Raw genomic sequence first — 19,734 nt, 5'->3', positions numbered from 1 at the left:
AGTCACAACACCCCGACGCGGTGAAAACACAAGGAGGCCTCATTCCAGTCTCTTGCTTTGGTGAGCCGACAAATCACTTTGGAGGGGCTCCATCAGTCAAAGTCAAAAGCTCGCGCAATGGCTCATGTACTTGAATTAAAATTCGGCTGCAAAAACTGGCGTGTAATGAAAAACAGTGCAGCACACGAGGAATGTGCAGGAAACTGTGAGAAGCTATTGTTGCGCTCATACTGTATGGGGGGGGTGAAGATCAAGGTCGAGGTTGAGGTCGAGGCTGGTAAAGCAATAACACATGCTCATGGCAGGTGTACTACAGCGAACTTAGCTTATACCCAAGCCAGAATGCTCCTGAACATCCCAAGATGTCAGGCTGACAAGGTGTTGAACATCTTCACAGGTGAAGACGTATGGATCATGATTAACATGCAAAGAGCGTATAGATTATGATTAGGCTGGCATGCGTGTGACATTTTCTAATTATCGCACTTGAACCTCATGCAGCAGCTCATCAATGGCCATTCAGGCGCCACGCCGATTTACTGTGCCACTATTCAAACGCCAATCAAACGCTGCTCACTGTGGCAGTGAATGAGGAGAGAAGGAGTGAACAAGCCTGAGGTGTCACGGCGCGTCAAAGGCTAATCAGCGCACCTCGCAATCACGTCCCATTCACTGAGGTTTATCTCGGGCGTGTTACCACGATTTAACTGCCGCCTCATTGTCGCCTGTCAAGAGGAGCTGACATTTAACATGCACTAAAGGACAGAGTCCTACTGAAACCGGTGGAAGCTGCGGCTTCAATATGATGAGAAAACGCACTAGCGGACCTGAACGTCACTCTACAAGAACCTGGGCCTATTAGAAATTACTGAAGTATTTTAAGTTTTTATTTTGAATGCAGTTTTTTATTTTTTTTTTTTTTAGTCTTTACGGTAATGGTTTGCCAGATCAGGAAATCCACTGACCAATTGCATGCGAATTAAGCCATCCCGTACGATACTACCCAGCCAATCAAAGCTGTGCATTCCAGGCGCTAAACACTGGGACGCTAAATAAAGAGGGAGACAAAAGAGGAGAGAAGCGCGGCTAGTGACACGGCAGAACGAGCGAGATATACATGGAAAGAAGAGGTAAAGGCTTGAGATACGGAGAGAGAGAGAGAACAGAGAGACGGACGGGACAGTGAGATGAATAAGCTGGGAACAACAGAAAAATAAACACACGGCGGTCTTGAAGACGGGAAAGCTCATGAAAAGTGGCAATGTGAAACGCTACTATGAGGCAAAGCACGTTTCTGACCAAACCTACTCACTCAAGCCTGAACTCGGGTCACAGAAAAGAAGTGGTCTCAAAGCCCAATACGAACAATCCACCAAAATCCGTTCTCAAACCTTTTCAGCAAAGTACCCCGTAGCGTTGCCATTGCCCCTTCGACAACACAACAAAGTTCTCCGGCCGAGCGGTTGAGTAAAAAACGAACTGCGGGTCAAAAACGGACCACGAGCTGCACCTTGGAAACTTTGGGGTTCCCGACCTTTGCCATTGACATTTTCTATGACTGAACCAATTTGAAATGTAGTTGAATACCCCCTGCCTCCTTTTCTATACAGCATGATGACTTGACATCATCCACTGAGGGGCTAGCTATGGACGAAAGTAGTGGTTGACATTTCCAAGGCAATCATCTGCGATGTGCATTCCAGCAAGAGTTCTCAGAGGTCCTGTAATTAAAAATAGTTAATGAAAGAGAAATGAAGGAGGGAAATTAACAACCACTACTGAACAAGGCACAGCAGCGAAGTCAAGACAAAGCCAAGAAGATCTGAAGACAGATTTTTTTTTTTAAACATGATAAGAAATGACAGATGAGCGTGACACCTGACGGGCCAGATGGATGGGCCCATGGCTGGATCAGTCACAGGCACAGAGCTCCTCTTCAAATCAGATTCCAGGTGGAACTAGCACAATAGATAGATAAGCTTCTTGGACCTTTTCAGGTTGATGATGGAGTCAAAAATCAACTCCCAAACCTATTGGCAGTCTGCATCTTTCAAGAAGACCATGATTTTTCATGCAGGACAATGCCCCAAAGCATGCACTAAAGTACCCTGCTGCCTGGTTAGCCATTTAAGGGCTAAAAAATGAAAGAATGACATGGCTCCCTTCTCCAGGTAACCTAAATCCTGCTGTGATGACGGCATACGCCTCGTATTGCAAGTCTATGAGGTTTGGGAGGCTGTGGTCATCAGATGGAGAAAGTGACAGACTCCATGAATGAATGAGTTAGGCTTAGGCTTGAAAGGCTGTTTTTTTGGGGGGGGGTTTAAACAGCAGAGATTTTTGAGTTGTTTATTATTTTCACTTTAACAAATCAAAAGTAACATGTGATATGGGAAAGATTTCATTTTTCATTTAATTGCATAATAACATTGCAGATATTCTCCAAAGAGAGCCAAATCCCCACTTTTACTTCCTTAAATATTCAGAACAACTAATACTTGTGCACACACTGTGCAATCGGTGAAGGGAACACATCTTTGCAGCCTTTTATTGACTTTCATTGAGCAAATAGCTGGCTAAATTATGGCTCAAGAAAGACACAGACGGCAATTAAGAGCATGGAAAGTGAGCAATTTGACAAAAAGGATTGAAAGGCTTTTTCACTTTGCTTCCCCATTACTATATTGACAGATCAGCAATGCCAACTAACATAGCTCAAAGAGAAGGTGAGCTTCACAGACCAGGGGTCTCAACCTCGCAAAAATGACAGCAAGGTGGATGAGGAAGAAAAAGAATAGAAGACACGATAACATAGTCATCCCGTATGTCTTAGGTCTATCTGAGAAAGAAGGATTTTTAACACAACACTTCAAACCTGGTAACACTTGGGTAACAGTGGTTGGTACACCCCAAAGACACGACACTCCCTACCCAGAAAAACAGTCTGGTGTATGCTGTCCAGCGCAGTGAGGAATGCACCAATGTTTACATTGGGGAAACCAAGCCCTCACCTGGGCGCATGTCACAACACAGACGGGCTAACTCTTCAGGTCAAGACTCTGCGGTCTACCTGCACCGGTGGATGTTTGGAAAGAGGAGTGAGGGAAACCATCTACATTAAGGGTGAGAAGCCATCTCTGAACAGACGGGGAGGTCTGTGACACCAGCTTTCTCACATATACAATGCTGCCCTTTCATCCCTTTCCAAAAGATTCAATCATTTAGCCTCGAACAAATGAACGAGGCACAGCTACCTTGGTTTCATTACATCTGGATGAAATGCCAACAAAGGTGATACCACCATCCCACCCCACTCTATTGTATCCCAACGACCGTCATTTGACACCACAAAAGAGAAAAACCATTTCTGTCTGGACATGCCTCCTCCTTTACAAAAATAAAGGATAAATACACTAGATCTTGCACCAAGTTCTCTAGGACTACAGCTGTCCTATCTAGTCTGACTAGTGTTTGTCCCACCCAGTCTTTGAGCATGAACTGATGAAGCCTGCTCGGATGAGAGGCGGAACATCTTGTAAAACAACCTGAATAGTCCAGTCGCGATAGAGAATACAGGGCAAAATAAGCGGCACAAATGTAGATGCAGAACTTTAAATAAATATATACAATATTTATTACTACGTATGGCCTACCGTAGCCCATGCTCCTGACGGCTTCTGGTGGCGTTTGTTGACAAATTAATCACTTGGTTGAAACATGATTGTGGAGTGAATGCTTGATGCGACCCAGCTCGGCTGAGTTTGTCATAGACTATAACTGACAGGAGCATGACCATGTGACTGTGTACACATGGTCGCGCTCAACACACTCGAATTTATGAAGATGGTGGTCGAGTGGCTAATGAAACCATGCATTTGTGTGTCTGTGTGCGTGTGTGTGTGTGTGTGTGTGTGTGATCATGGCACAGACGCAGGGGAAAGACCTTTAATCACATCATCATCTCCACCCTCATCAACCACCAACAGAGCTCCTTTGGCCTTCACGCTCCAAGCTACACTGCACGCCGTCCTGTGGCTTCAAAACAAGCGTGGATGTGTTTGTGTGAGCGAGGGCTGGAGAAGATAAAGAGGTCTGGACATGCTAAGCAAACCACAAGGCGTGCAAATCGCCAGCCATTACAACTCATTAGCATCGAGGGCTAACATAGGGCTCATACTGTGCTGAGGAGCTTTGACAATGGGTCCACTCCGGTATGATTGATGGCGTGACGCCGTCGGCCACAATAACAGAATAAAAAACAAAACCCACTGAAGATAGAATCTGTCTGCTGTGGGAAGGTAATAAAACAGAGACAAACAAAGCCAGACCAATCAGAAGGACCAGGCACGGCTCATTAATCTACGAGAGACCAAAGTGCTTGGAAGACCAGAGACAAGTGAGATGATGGGCACATTGTGTGCATCGCTCGCCTATCTTTTCATTAGCAGCAGAACAGGAGAACAAAACTAGAGCGGCGATGAAAGCGGGTGTGGTGTTTGGAGAATCGGGCGGAAGTTGAGCGAGTAAGGAAACGAAAGGTAAATACGGTTCCTCCTCAGTGAAGGTTCTGGGGAAGCGAAGCACCACTAATAATTAAAAACTACCTCGGGGAAGACAGCTGACGTCAGGCTAACTTGTTAGCGAAAGACCACATCTGTGACATACGGAGACGGAGCACACGAATGGAACCATTCAAATCAGTGAGTCACAATCAAGATGCAGATCTGATTATTACAACCTAACTGTCTCAGAAAAAGAGACTTCTGTTCTGCACGATTGCAAAAGCGTCTGTCCGACCACTGCAGACATTTCTGCATCTATTATTCAGCTGTTACGTCCTTTCTTGCAGCTATTTAAAAACACCCAAGATACTGTGTAATTGTTCAAATATCAATTAATTTGTCGTTTTGCTGTCCAAGCATGTCTCCTTACTGTGCAAAACTGTATTTTGCGAAATCACGTGTGCGCTTCACACGTATAAAAACACCTCCATGGTTTCAGAGAGCTTCCATCTGAAAGGTTCTTATTTCAAGCTGAAAGCGTATTTGTGGAAATTAACATGACAATTTAATCCCAAACCCCAGTGCCACTGCAGAGCCCATCCTTTGCTCACCTTGTCCCTGTCTTCCACGAGGTCCGTCAGCAGGTCATCCATGTCCAGGATGCCTCCGTCGGTGTACTCCAGGTGGTGCGTATTTACGGCACTCCTCCCATGCTGCACAGAGAAGTTACATTGAATCACAAGACACTAACAAATCCATTTAACATTTAACACAGTCAGCCCCCACAAACTCACAAATAAGCTCCTCACACTTGGCCTGTCACCCTCCCTCTGTAACTGGGTGTTTAACTTTCTCACAGGCAGGCCCCAGTCAGTCAGAGTCCACAACCGCACATCCAGCTCAAGAATTGTGAGCACTGAGACCCCACAGGGGTGTGTGCTGAGTCCGCTCCTCTACACGCTCTTCACCTACGATTGCGTGGCCTCCCAGAACAACACCAGCATCATTAAATTTGCAGATGACACTACAGTCATCGGCCTGATCACTGGTGGTGTTGAAACATCATACAGAAGAGAGGTGGCGGACCTCATAGCTTGGTGTCATGATAACAATCTCCTTCTCAATACAGATAAGACTAAAGAGATGATCATCGACCCAAGAACAAGGGAAAAGGAGCCGCATAGACCCCTGTTTATTGATGAGACTGAGGGTGGAGAGGGTGAGACCTCACCTGGTCTCACAACACCCAACAAATTATGAAGAAGTCCCAAAGGAGACTGTACTTCCTGAGAAGACTGAGGAAATTTGGCATGTCCACCACAATCCTGAGTTGCTTCTGCAGATGCACTATGGAAAGTGTCCTTACCGTCTCCATCCCTGTTTGGTACGGTAACTGTACAACACGTGATAGGAAGGCACTCCAGCGGGTGATCAAGACCTCACAGAACATTGTTGGGGCAGCCCTCCCCTCACTGCAAGACATTTATAAATCTAGAGTTCTACGAAGACCACACAACCTCATCAAGGACAGCACACATCCACAACACTCATTATTCACACTCCTACCGTCAGGCAGACGCTACAGGAGTTTGAAGTCCAGGACGACAAGGCTGGCAAACAGCTTTTACCCACAGGCCATCAGGCTTCTCAACGAAGCACTCACACACGCCGCATGCAACACACGCACACACTCATAGCACTTAATTTATTTATTTATTTGTATTAATGTCTCTTATGTTGTTGTTGTTTAATTTATTGGTATTAATGTTTCTTCTGTTCTTATTCATTTTCTTGTGTTTTTCTTTCTTTCTTTCTTTTTTGGGAAGAATTTCATTGCATAGCAGAACTACCTGTTTTACTGTGCATATGACAATAAAACTCTTGAATCTGGAATCTTGAATTACAGTTGATACAGATGAAAGGAAAGACATAAAATGTGCAATACAAAAACAAGGTTAAACTTGTTTGTGTGTGTTATTGTTGACTTGAGGACAGTTAAGTGTTTAGCTTTTCAGTTATGCGGGTGGAGTAGCCATCCATCCATTTTCTATACTGCTTCTCCTCTTTAGGGTTGGGGGGGAATGCTGGAGCCTATCCCAGCTGACTTCGGGCGACAGGCGGGGTACACCAGTATGTGATGGCAGGGCACATACTGTATAGACAAACAACCATTCACACTCACATTCATACCTATGGAGAATTTAGAGTCACCAATTAACCTAACGAATGTGGGAAGAAACCGGAGTACCCGGAGAAAACCCACGCACGCACGGGGAGGAAATGCAAACTCTACACAGAAATGCCCAGGGGAGAATCGAACCCAGGTCTTCCCGATCTCCAGACTGTTACTGTGTTGGCCAACATGCAAACCACTAGACCACCATGCAGCCCGTGGGTGGAGTAATGGTGGTAATGGTTTTACTATCAGTGTTCAGGGAGTACCCTTTAGAGCTCCCTTTAGCTCCACAGTCTTTAACCCGTAAGAACCCCTGGTGACACAACACTTCAGGGGTGCCACATAGTGAACAATGAAAGGATGCAAGGGCCTTGTTGATATTTCGTAAAGCAACACATGAGAAGTTATATTTAAAAAAAATAAAACTGCAACTCAGCTTTGTGATATACGTAGGTCACATTTCAGAGTGGCCTTTTATTGTGGGCAGTCTAAGGCACACCCTTTAGACTAATCATGGTGTCTAATCAGCATCTTGATATGGCACACCTGTGAGGTGGGACAGACGATCTCAGCACAGGAGAAGTGCTCACTATCACAGATTTAGACAGATTTCTGAACAATATTTGAGAGAAATGGTGATATTGTGTATGTGGAAAACATTTTAGATCTTTGAGTTCACCTCAAAAAATGGGAGCAAAAACAAAAGTGTTGCATTGCATTTTTGTTGAGTGTACATTTGTTGTACAAGCACAAAACACCGTCTAGTCTGGTTATTTTCAAATAAGGGATACATTTAACATGATGTCCAAGTAGTATTTGAGAAAAAAAACACCATAAATTTCTATGTCTGTGCTGTATATCCCCCATAATTTCCCTTTCAGCAGAAATGGGTCTGGGGTTCTTATGCCAAACTTCATTGTTCACAGCAGAAGTGAACAGTCAAGTGTATTTTTGTCTTGTTTGTTGGATTTCTTCACCCTCAGGTCATAGAGAGTGTACATCAACAACATCTTCTCTGACATACGACACACCTCTACTGGCTCCCCACAGGGCTTTACACCGATGACTGCAGATCCATAGACCCATATTCATCTAGTGATATATGCTGATGACACAGTCCTCCCGTCTCTGCTGTCAGACACTTCACAGCCCAATGGACCAGCCCCCCAGGAGTTTGTGGGCTGGTGCGACAACTCATGTCTGGAGCTAGATGTCAGCAAAACCAAAAAGAGGGTGGTGACCTTTTCCAACCAGCAGATTCACGATGAGCCAGTGGTGCATGTTGAAGAATATACTGTAAATATATGGGCACCACCTTTGACAGTGCTGGAATTCTCCTCCAACACAGAGGAGATCCAAAAGATGCTCAGTTCCTTTGGAGTAAGCCAGAACATTCTCAGGACGTTCTCGTACTCCTTCAAAGAAAGCATCACCACCTTTGTACAATCAGCCTTCAGGACAGAACGTGCCTACAGAAAAACAGTGGCTCCCTGCTCTGAAGTAATTGGGACATCTCTCAGATCTTTGTTGTCAGTCTAGGATCATCTCACATTGCACAAGCATTGTCCTTGCTCCGTTTCCACAAATGAGCGGCTCCCCTCAGGGCGCAGCTTCACTGATCTCAGAGGAGAAAGGCCACCTTTGTGAAACAAATAAATACACATTTAACGTGTCTTGATGAAAAAGTTATCTTCTAATGTTTTTGATTGAGCCATCATCTGAGCTGATGTGCTTAATGCTGTGGCCACTGAGTGAATGTTGGAACACGTTGCTGTAACACACCTGTGCGCTATAGAGTACATCTGCAGCAATAACAACATCCGGGCAAAGCTTGTGCACCTCACAAGACAGGACAAACAAGTCAAACCTGAAGGCCACCATTCTTCCGCTGCTCATTTCTTTCTGGTGGGTAGTGAGATCTCAGCCTCAGCCAGAAAGATTTTCAACAACAAGATTCCCATTTCATAAAAAAACAATCTTGTGGTGTTAATAAAGACGTGGATGGAGGATACCCCCAGCATTGCTTCTACAGTCAGCCATTTTGGATCACACGCCCAAAACCAAATCTCGTGGTACTTATTTTACACAATACTATGGTATCCTGTAAGGTTCATTCAGTTGGCAAACTCGCATGAGAATCTAGTCTGATAGCCTGCATATCAGAATGCAGGTTTGAGTGCCGAAACAAAGAATTCCACGCGTTGGTGACTCAGCCTTGTCATGTTACGAATACACTGCGTGCATCCAGCTGTGTTCGTAATGTATCTTTATTATAAAACGTGCCTGTTAGCATGCTCTGCACTGGAAACAGGAACAGAAAGTCACTGGCCCCCAGTGCCGTCACGCCTCTATGATGTCATCACCGGATGCCTCTATGGTGCTTTGTCACACCACACAGTCTCTGCTTTTTTTTTTTTTTTTTAGGTGTGTTCCGATACAATTTGTTCACTTCTGATACTATACGGATATCTAATCATGGATCGCAAAGGTAGTGTGGATCAATCGCATGTGTCACCCACGTCATAAAAGACACTTTGTAGCTGCCATATGACATCAGTCAGCTGACATGAAACTCCCTCCTGATTCGCTGTTGCGCCTCCGCGGCAAAGCTTAAGTCATGAACAGATGGCTCAAACGACACACGGAAATGCAACTTTCATCTTTATTATTCCAACTATGGATGAACTAACTCAGCGGCAAGGTGCCTATATCTATCACAAAAGTTATTCGTTCAATTGTCTGATGGCTCCTAAACTCCACAATAGAAATGTGTGTTTTCAACACTGTTATTTGTGAAATTAATACAGTAGACGCCCCTACAACATAAATAATCTGTTCCGAGAACCTTTACGTTATAGGGTTTTTATGTTATACGAAGCGTAAAATACAGTACATGTAAATAGCCTAATCCGTTCCAAGATCTTCCCAAACTCACCCCTTTGGGCCTTCAAAATATTCGAAGTCCACCAAATATGGTGGGAAAATATAACAAAACGTTAGCAAAACATAGTAGAGTAACATTCCAATATAAAATAAGGTAATAAATAAGATTACTGTAAATGTATAAAACTGAAAAACAAAAACAATCCTACCGTTCAGGAGATGTCTTGATCAGGAGAACGCAAGTGGAGAGGAAGAGGAGGAGGAGAACTAGCCTGAGTCAAAACGCCACTCAAAAAGTCTAAGAGTCAGCTGGTCTCACAGACAAACGCACACGCACTACACGATAATGCTGTGTGCAAAATGTTAATTTGTAACTTAACTTAATTGTTTAAGTTAGTTTAAGGGCGAGCTTGAAGGGAGCAGCCTGTCTATCACACACAAACACGGAAGCGCTGGATACGTCAGCCAATGAGATAAGAGCGTAGGCGGTGCCCCGATCATCAGCCAATGAGAGCAAGAGTCATAGTTTGTGGATAACTTCCTGCTTCCTTTCGATCAAAAACTTTTCCCTTTTTTCTTCTCACTTCCACTTGGTTTAGGGCCCATAACTACGGTCATTTTTGTTACGATGGTGTTTGTCGCTCTGCTGCCGCCTGCTGTGTGTGTGCTCTCTGTGCAGCTTCAGCCGGTGTGGGTGGAGTCCCCAGCACACACCTGCAGGCAATCTCATCTGGTACCCTTCATATACTCAGCAGCAACTCAGGACCAGTGCCAGATTGTACTCCTTGCTACCTGTTCCGCTTCGTCCGGCTCCTTACCTGTTCCCCGCTTTCTGGCTCACCCTTGTCCCTCTGCTCAGTACTATTTCCTGTTACACTTGTTATTGTTCCAGCTCAGGTTTGCCTGCAGTATTTCTTAGTTGCATTCTAGTTATTCCTGTCAGCCTTCTGCTGGCAGCGTTTTGTGTTTTCTACTTTTGGTTTGTGACTTTCCCTTGTGTTGTACTTTTCCCGCTCGGGACACTTTATGTTATTAAATACCTTTTGTTTCTATTTTTGGTCTGACTCCTTGCGTTGGGTTCCGCCCCTTTTTACAAGTGGCGACTCCCACTTGTGACAATTTTAACACAAAGAAAAGTAAAGAAATTAAGAAGAGATTTCAATGCGTGCAAACTAGTTTAAAGGTGACTACGATGAGGAAGGGAGCTCACACACAAACTGGACGCGCTGGATAAGTCAGCCAATGAGATCATCAGAAGGCGTCACCAAGTGTACTCTGTTAGTCTCTCTGTCTCTTGCACCGACTTGTCGCTTTATGTTATATGGAATTCCTTTCATAATACGATACAAAAACTTTACATGAATTATTTACGTTCAGTGGAATTTATGTAAAAGGAGGTTTACGTTGTGCGAGGCACTACTGTATTTCATAATTAATTGGAAAATGTGCCCATTGTGAAACCTCTTCAACATGTTGCCTTGACTTGGGCTGCATGGTCTTTTGCATAATCCTTCTTGTAGCTTATATCTGTAAGGTTTGATAGCAAATGCTAACTAGACGTCAAACATGAACTGTGTTCAATGAATGCTATGTAGCTATTTTGGCCTAATGTACAACTCAGGTTATGTGCACAACTATTGAGGAATTATAATTCTCTTTATTGCAATACTGAATTGATTTGTGAATTATTGAATGATATGAACTATTGTCACTACCTGTAAACTTTGAAACTGTGAATGCAAAATGCTAATAATTACTATTTAATAGAGCTGTCAATCGATTGAAATATTTCATCGTGATTAATTGCATTTTGTCCATAGTTAACTCATAATTAATTGGACTTAATCATAGACAGAGATAACTTTTTATCTATAATAGGTAGGGATGTAAATCTCTGTGGTAAACAATTTGATATGCAACTACGATAATGACATCACATTTTATATAAAGGGATATACATTTTGGAAATATGGGCCATTATTTTATTCAAAAAATAATATACATTTAGAAATCCTCTAATTTTTGCATGTTTAATGCGAGCGCAGCTTCTAACTGTGTCCCACACTGCACAGATGGACTACAATACTGTACTTTTACCCTTTTTCTTTCGCCTCATATTTGGTCCCAAATGCTGATACAATGTGGGAATGCATAAAGGTAAGACTTTCTGACCTTATTGAGTGCTAATGTGCATATTTGTTTGGTACACAACCCCTCTGAAAACAAAGCCCAGGCTCCTACTGGTGGATGGTGGGTCTGTATTCATTTTGTGCTTTAAATTTGATGTTGTTCCTGTCATACTTTTACACAATACATAATAAATAAGATAAATTAGATCACGAGACATATGTTTTACTGATGTGTTGATGACTGGCTCGTACATTGCTCATGTTAGCTAATGCTACCACTGCTGGCTCTTCTGCCATGGTGACATTGACAAAAGCCCCCAAATAGCTGTCCTCAGCTACGCTACCGTTAACTAGTAGCTCGTACACAAATTTTAGCCCGCAGTTCAAAGCAGAAAATCATCCGAGGACGGCTCACATATAAAGGAAAAAAAACACTAGTTAGTTGGGACACTCGTATGCCAGGGTGCCTCTGTATGCTGGCAGTGCTTCAGTACCTTCTTGCTTCTTTGGCAAGTCGACGTAGCCTGTGACAATTCCAGTCACAGCGGCAGTAGATATGCACAAATAACTTTGGTGTTGTTGTGAGAGCCATCTGCCAGGGCTTTGAAGCTAAATTTACCAATCAAAATACCCTTTTCTTTGTGCATTTCTGCTCAAAGTTTGTTACTACGTCCTCATACTACAGTGTGGGCTGAGGGTCAAACAGGACGTGCGCACGTAAATTGCGTGTCAAAAAAAAAAAATTGGGCCGTTAAAGGAAATTTCCATACTATAGTACTTTCAAAGTTTACCTGTTAGACCTGTCTGTCTATATATATATATATATATATATATATATATATATATATATATATATATATATATATATATATATATATATATATATATATATATATATATATATATATATATATATATATGTAAATAACAGGTAGGTAGATCATTTGACTTGCATGCTGGAAAAGTGCGTGCAGCCTTGATATACGTTACGATATACGTACCCCTGATGTACAATGTACATAAATACTCATATTTACAACATATATATGCTATATATTTATAGCAGGAGGTATATCTTTGGGACTTGGTCATTTTAAAAGTAGCACTGAATTATGCAATTTGCGGTGTTGCATCATTAGGAACTGGACAATTACCCCTTCACATTCTGCATTTGGTAGCTTCTCAAAAGGCAGCAGGTGAAAAGCAACCATTTATAAAGCACTTCCGCGCCACCTTTTTCCTTCGCTAACCTCTGATGCACACACCAGCCCACACAGAGCTGCATCTCACTTCCACATACATTGTGAGGAAGTGCTCATGGCTTGTTTGGCGAGCTGTGAAGTGGAGGTATATAGGCGCTATAGTGTGCGGCAAATACTTGTACCCTACACAGATACAGAATGCAGTCTACAAACAGCCATCACCATCATCATCAACGCACAGTAGGAGTGCAAAGATGGCTTACAGCCGACCACAGTGACAACACGTGCGCAGTGAGCTTGAAGCTTTGGCAGTTTTGGAGGAAGTGAGAGCTTAGAAAAAGTCACAGCCAAGCTCCCAGTGAAGTAAACATCTCATTAACAAGGTCTATGCAGCATCTCTGAGATGCACACTGCAGACGGCTCTCTCGGCGTGGCCATAAAGCAGCACAGCTTCAGCGATTAAACCCAGCTTTCTGACACTGTCCTGAGGATGTGCAGTTTACGTGGGTGCTAAGTGGATGTTGTTGGCAGAGCTGCACTGTCCTCATGATCATCTGCCTCCATTAGGAGGAGGCCACAGGCTGTTGAGTCAGCGTCCACGGCTGCTAATTAACACGCCTGGTGAAAAGCGATCGAGGCCCCGGGTGTATTCTAATCACCGGCGCGCTCATTTAGACTGCTTCACAATCAACAGGGACGAGTGGGCTGAGTGGGCTGTCAGCGAAGCCTGGTGTGTGTGCCAGTGTGCGGAGCCATCTAGTTTGTTTGTCGCCCCGCCACTCGCCGAGGGAAAGGCCATTCGGGCAGGATGAAGGGGAGCAGCCAGACGATAAGAGAGGGGCCTGTCACCAATCCTAATCCCCCATCACTCAGAGGACAAAGCCTTCTGTCTGCCGCACACATCCCTGATTGTGACCACATTGAGGCATTAAACAGTAAACTTCCACCTGCCCACCGAGATACCAGAGCATTTAGGGGAAGCCATTGTCCAGGTGGACAGACAGGACCACTCACATCCACACTGTGGAGAAACACACATCAGCAAGCTATCACCTTAACACAGCACACAACACCTCTGACGGGTAAAAGGTCAGCTCAGCACAACGATTAATGTTCAGCTGATTAGAACATGTGAGTCGTTTTGCAAAACTCTTTTAGAATTTTAACATCTGTGAGAACTGAAGTGCAGACGTCTGACTGTCACACCTGTACTCTATTTGTTTCCACAAACAAATACAAATAATAGCGTCTTGTGATTGGTCTTTTTGTCAGTAAAATAGAGTAAAATAGGTATATTTCAAACATGGGTGCAAATGGTGATTAATTCAGTGGAAAAGCGTGATTAATCGGATGAAAAAATTTTAATCATATGACAGCCCTAATGAGTACACCATGCTGACACTTTTACAGTGAAGCATTATGAAGCCCAAACATGAAACTGAAGCCGCAAAGTTAGTGCAAGACGATATTTGAGTCACTGCCACAGCATGGACCATAATACTAATTGGCATGCTGGGCTCAGCATCTTTTTATTTAAGAGCAGCAATGGTAGGACATTCAGGCTCCTTTTAATCGTTTACCGTAGTCAATGTTAGCAAATTATAACAACAGACGATTACTTGATTGCAGACAAAGCTTTACAAGGTCACCCAGGAACACGCCATGAACCTCGCGGCGGTGTCGCAATCGAATAGTGCAGAAGAGAAAGTGAGGTGCATTCACAGACATTCGGCCATTACATTATTTTTTTTGTTTTTTTTCCCCGGGCAAAAATCCGACAACCAACTGAAAATGGCTCCGCGATCACAAGGTGCCAATAAAATCTTGTACATGGGAGGGAGGCTGCACGGTGGCCTAGCGGTTAGCATGTTGGCCGCACAATCGGGAAGAACTGGGTTCAAATCTCAGTTGGGCATCTCTGTGTGGTGTTTGCAGGTTCTCCCGTGAATGCGTGGGTTTTCTCTGGGTACTCCGGTTTCCTCCCACATTCCAAAAAACATGCATGTTAGGTTAATTGGCGACTCTTGACTGGCGACCAGTCCAGGGTGTACCCTGCCTCTCTCCCGCCTGAAATCAGCTGGGATAGGTTCCAGCATACCCGTGACCCTAGTGAGGATCAGCGGTATAGAAGACGGATGGACACGGGAGGGCTTTGGGGGGTAAAGAAGCTAAAGAATTTGAACTGTACTTTTTGCTTTTGTTTAGTTATTTTGCACTGGTCAAACAATTGTATATAATAAAAGGGAATAACCGTATTTTTTTTTATAATTACATTGCCTTGCATTGTTGTATTAAATGTTGTGAAACTGTTCACACATACTGTAAGTGTGTTAATACATTTTTGTTTCTTTGCCTGAAATCTTTCTACTGTGTTTTGTTCAGATGAAACTAATGATCAATTAATGAAATGATTTAAAGATATTGAAATTTTTCAAGTAAAATGTGTTGGTATCAGCAATAATGGACCTGTGTTTACTTAGCATCATCGATACCAAACGTGGAAAAAATGTACAGTATAACACACTCGTACTTGAAAGGCAAACTTCCTGTTTCAAAACACTTGGCAACTTCGATGCCGCGTGAATGAACGTTGTTTTGGTCACATCGTGTGAATAAACTATAAACAAAACGCCGCCTGCCAGCACAAACCTGCCCGAGTTGACAGTTGGCAAAGATATTTGAATATGGCCGTAAACGCCACACTTGAGCGCTTGTATACAAATAACTACATTTCGCGCTCACACAAGACACTTGGCAACATTGATGAACGAAATCATGTCACGTGACTCATGACGTAAACACGCGAAGGTGGGTGAAATGTGAAGAATGACAGGAATGGACAGCACAAGGTCAATACATTATCCTGCCAAGGGCACATCGTAGACAATAACTGAAAATAAGACTTTTAGACATGGAATTTACATGTTAAGCGTTTACCTGATCCAAAATCTTACGGTATCTCCGCGTGGCTTGGTCGATTAAATCCCGGACTGTCCATCCAGACTTACACGGAACAACCACCGCTGTGTCACCAAAAGTTACTGTGACTTTCATAATAGCTAAAAAAAAAAAAAAAAGTAATTAAAAAAGGAAAAACTCCAAAGTATCGCTCCTCCTGTTCGTCGCGCGTCAAAATGGAGCAACAGGTGTATCAAGTCCGAATGGGATGACCTTCAAGTCGTTTGGTCGCTTCTACCGAGGCACACAGGTGTGCAAATCCACGCCAAACATCGTCCTATAACAACTCGCTGCCACCTGTGGAGCATAAACACGGTCACAGTGGAGCACTCTCCTGCATGTTGGCTTGTTACACCTAATCAAAATAAACACGACTCAAACCCGGAAGAAATCACAGCGACAGAGACGCTCCAGGAAATCACTCCTGTGCTTACAGCCAATCATATCTCAGGTGGATCATCTCTTCCTTATTCAGGAAATCATTTCCTATGCTGACAGCCAATCATATCTCAGGTATCTAATACCTTCAAAATCAGGAAACACGCAGGAATACTATCTTTTCTCTATTGTAGTAATAGTAAAAATACTACCTAAAATCTCCAAATCATAGACTTCATAGCATGGGTGTCTAAACTTTTGCCACCAAAATCCACATACTGAAAAATCATATGGGGTGCCGCTTTGATATGTATTTTTTTGTTTGTTTTTTGTAAACAGGCTAAATACATTATTCTCAGTATATTTAAAGACAACGCTTTGTGTTATTATTAGCTATTAGCATCAATATCCCCCGCCCCAATTTTTCCCTTTCTGCTTAATTTCATTTCTCCATTGTGCCACGAGCAAATTACAAGCAAACCAGGGGTCATTATGCACTTTGGACACCCTTGCTCAGTGGTTCTCAACCTTTTCTCGGTGGAATGTTTGTTTCATCCAAGTACAATCTAACTAGAGAAAAGCATTTTTGGTTAAAAAAAAAAGATGTGGAACACAACACAATCAGTGAAAACATATTATTAAAATTGTACATTAATTACAGAAAAAAGCTTTTTGCACGTAAAATATAAATTTAAAGTGCCTTCTTTGGGATTATAATAAGTGTTCTTGTGTAATACAGTAAGTGTATTTTTTACATTTTCTGGGTCTTTGTTACAATAAACCTAGCATAAAAAATGTGGTCTGTTCATTCATTCATTCATTTTCTGTGCTGCTTAATCCTCATTAGGGTAGCGACATATTTTATATATTTAAACACATATTTCAAAATCTCAATCTCCCCTGGAACGCCTTCAAGTACCTACAGAGGCACTAGTAGACCCATTTGGGAACGGGTGGCATCCTTAAAAAAATATTTTTTGTGAAAGTGTGTATTCAGATCATGTGATGTGGTCCTGAACGTTGAGCAACTGTCCAAAAATGTTTACCTTTTGACACATCCACACTGTATATTTTTATCCAACTGTCCTTTCATGACATTAGGTGTGTTGTGAAATGTTCTATTTGATATTAATGGTCTGCGGACACGCTCCCGTGCCTTACTCCTGCATATTGTTGGGTTGTGCTCTGGGGAATTTCCTCACCATGGAATCAGGAGAAAGGCACCACAGCGGATGGATTTGTAATTGGGATGAGCAATTAGTTCCGCTGCCAGTGTTATTCAAGCGAAATGTACAGAACAATGATGGGATGTCAGCTCAAACTTCTCTCATCCCGACTAATCTGAAAGCAGTAAGGGGGGGGGGGGTGAATGGAGAACAAAAAGCTCTGATCAGGAAGTGGTCATCTGGTTTCCGAGTGCTACTGAGGTTGTGGACACATTTTTATTTTTCATATTGTTAAAACAAACTTTACTGTAGTCCATTTTCTTTGTTTGTATGGTTCACTACATCAACATTGAACGCAGTCCACCAAACCTAAGATTGGACCAAACAGGCGGATCGAGGCTGTGGACTGTAATGCCACATGAGGCAAGTGTGAACGTCGACTGCACTAACAAACTAAAACACCGGCTACAATGTCACCAAATGCAACCGTAACCAGCCGATGTTGAGTGAAATTTTTCTTAAAAGACCTATTATGCTAATTTTCGAGCCTTTGTATTGAGTTCTGGACTCCTATAGAGCAGCTACACATGATAACCTGCACAGAAAGCTTTCCAGATCTTCCAGACTCTGCACCTCTTCCCCGGCCCTCCTCCATGTATGCCTCCTGCCGAGCCCACCTCGCTGTGATTGGTCACACTCCCAAGCGCTCCAGAGAACTTCCCGTCAGCTGCCGAACCCCTTTTGTCCGATTACTCACACAAAATAAATGCAGTTAGTACACTGATAAATTTTTACTTACTGCTTGCTCTTCTGACTCTTCAACACGGCCAAGTAACTTCGGAAACGTGTCGGACATCAGCAACAGTTTAGCGGATAGTAGAGATTCGTATTGGCCCATGTTCACAAAACAGTCCCGTGTGAAGTGTCGTTGACAGATGAACATATTTTCTTGCTGGCCGGGAATCAGCAACTCCAACCACTTCTGCCTGATGCTCGCCTCTTTAGGCACACCCCAACAAACATTTCCTGGGAGCCATCAATCGGTGTGCTAACACCGCAAAGACTAAAGATGCCATTTTTGGAAAATCAGGTTGGGAAAAAGTTACAAGAATGAAATCCAAATATTTTGGGATAGTACCATACATAACATTACAAGAAAAAAGATTAACCCTGGGCAGCTCCTTCAGCAGCAGACTGTTACACCCACGGTGTAAGAAGGAGAGGTTCCGCAGGTCCTTCATACCGACCGCTATTTATAGAATAAAATATAGAAATGACCCTCAGTGGACACCCCTGTTGCCATGTCAATCTAATCTGCTCAGGGCCTTCACAATCAAAAAGGAGTGCTGGACCATGTTGCTTAAACTATATTACCAATGGGGCTGTTTTTTAAAATCAGATTTCACATTCACCTCACAGGGCCAGCTAGCAGGCCTACAATAATGTCAGCATTTTTCCGTCCTCTGACTGGTTGATCAGAGCAAATAGTTGGTAGTGAGGTTTGGCGTTGTCTGAACTCTCCTTCCCACTAGCTTGATCACAACGCCGACTGTCAATGGGTGAACAATGTTCTGTTGAACCTTTAAACCTGTTCCACCTTGAGTTTGCTTTGTCATAGTTTCACTTGGCAACTTTCTGCTTCAGCCACTGGGTGAGTGTGACAGTTGACACATTGCAGCTCTGCCTAGGTGACACAGGGATCAAACCATGCCATCATGGCACATGACAGCGGGCGGAGAGGCTGAAGCACCGCACGCGCTTGCGCGCACACAGGCAGCCGATACCTCACAGAATCGCATGCGGCATTGTTTAAGAGAGAAGCTTTTCTGTTTGTTCAAGGCGGCTTTTGTCATCAACTCTGTTTGCATAAGAGGCCCACAACAGAGAAGCCTCAGCATGTTTTCTCTGTTCCGGGTGAAAAAGCAGCATGTTATTCCACACAGTTGCAAGGCTGAGCTACTCCAAAGATTATATCGCTTCCTACATAACAAAGAAAGGCGTGTCTGTCTGACCTGAGAGCGGACGAGTTTGACAACAATGCGTCTCTGCACTGTTTGCACAACAGTGTTGCTGACTGTGATGTCGTTTCCTTCATTAACACCTTGCTACGCCATCACCCGAAGTGCTGTGACCTTATACAGTATGTGATGCAAACAGTGGAAATAAAGACATGAAATACACTGCAAACTTCATAAAGTGTGTCTTTTGGGTCTTTTCTGTCAGGAAGTGAGGCGTGCCAACCAAAGTGCTCGCTGTCAATAAAGCCTAGTGATGGTTTTTGTTGTTTTGTTCGTCTCTGAGTGCAATTTACAGGGTAGGCTTGTCTGGGTCGATAATCAT

The 19,734-nt window shown here is 43.3% G+C and overlaps 1 protein-coding gene across 5 annotated transcripts in view; it reads right to left on the bottom strand.

Annotated features, from left to right (window-relative positions):
- Positions 1-16,274, bottom strand: part of pard3ba (par-3 family cell polarity regulator beta a) — a 164,809-nt gene extending 148,535 nt beyond the window's left edge. For 3 of the 5 annotated variants that reach the window (XM_054793478.1, XM_054793487.1, XM_054793505.1), the window contains exons 1-2: positions 15,830-16,274; positions 5,114-5,215 (exon numbers count right to left, since the gene is read on the bottom strand). In XM_054793478.1, coding sequence (XP_054649453.1) covers positions 5,114-5,215; positions 15,830-15,946 — 219 coding nt within the window. In that variant the 5' untranslated portion in view covers positions 15,947-16,274. Of the gene's footprint in view, positions 1-5,113; positions 5,216-15,829 lie in introns of those variants that run through there. The other 2 variants (XM_054793496.1, XM_054793515.1) reach the window with 2 other exon arrangements.
- Between the last annotated feature and the right edge of the window lie 3,460 nt (positions 16,275-19,734).

Source organism: Dunckerocampus dactyliophorus, chromosome 1, assembly GCF_027744805.1.
Source record: "Dunckerocampus dactyliophorus isolate RoL2022-P2 chromosome 1, RoL_Ddac_1.1, whole genome shotgun sequence".
NCBI lineage: Eukaryota > Metazoa > Chordata > Actinopteri > Syngnathiformes > Syngnathidae > Dunckerocampus > Dunckerocampus dactyliophorus.
This window is presented reverse-complemented; position numbering and strand designations above follow the sequence as displayed.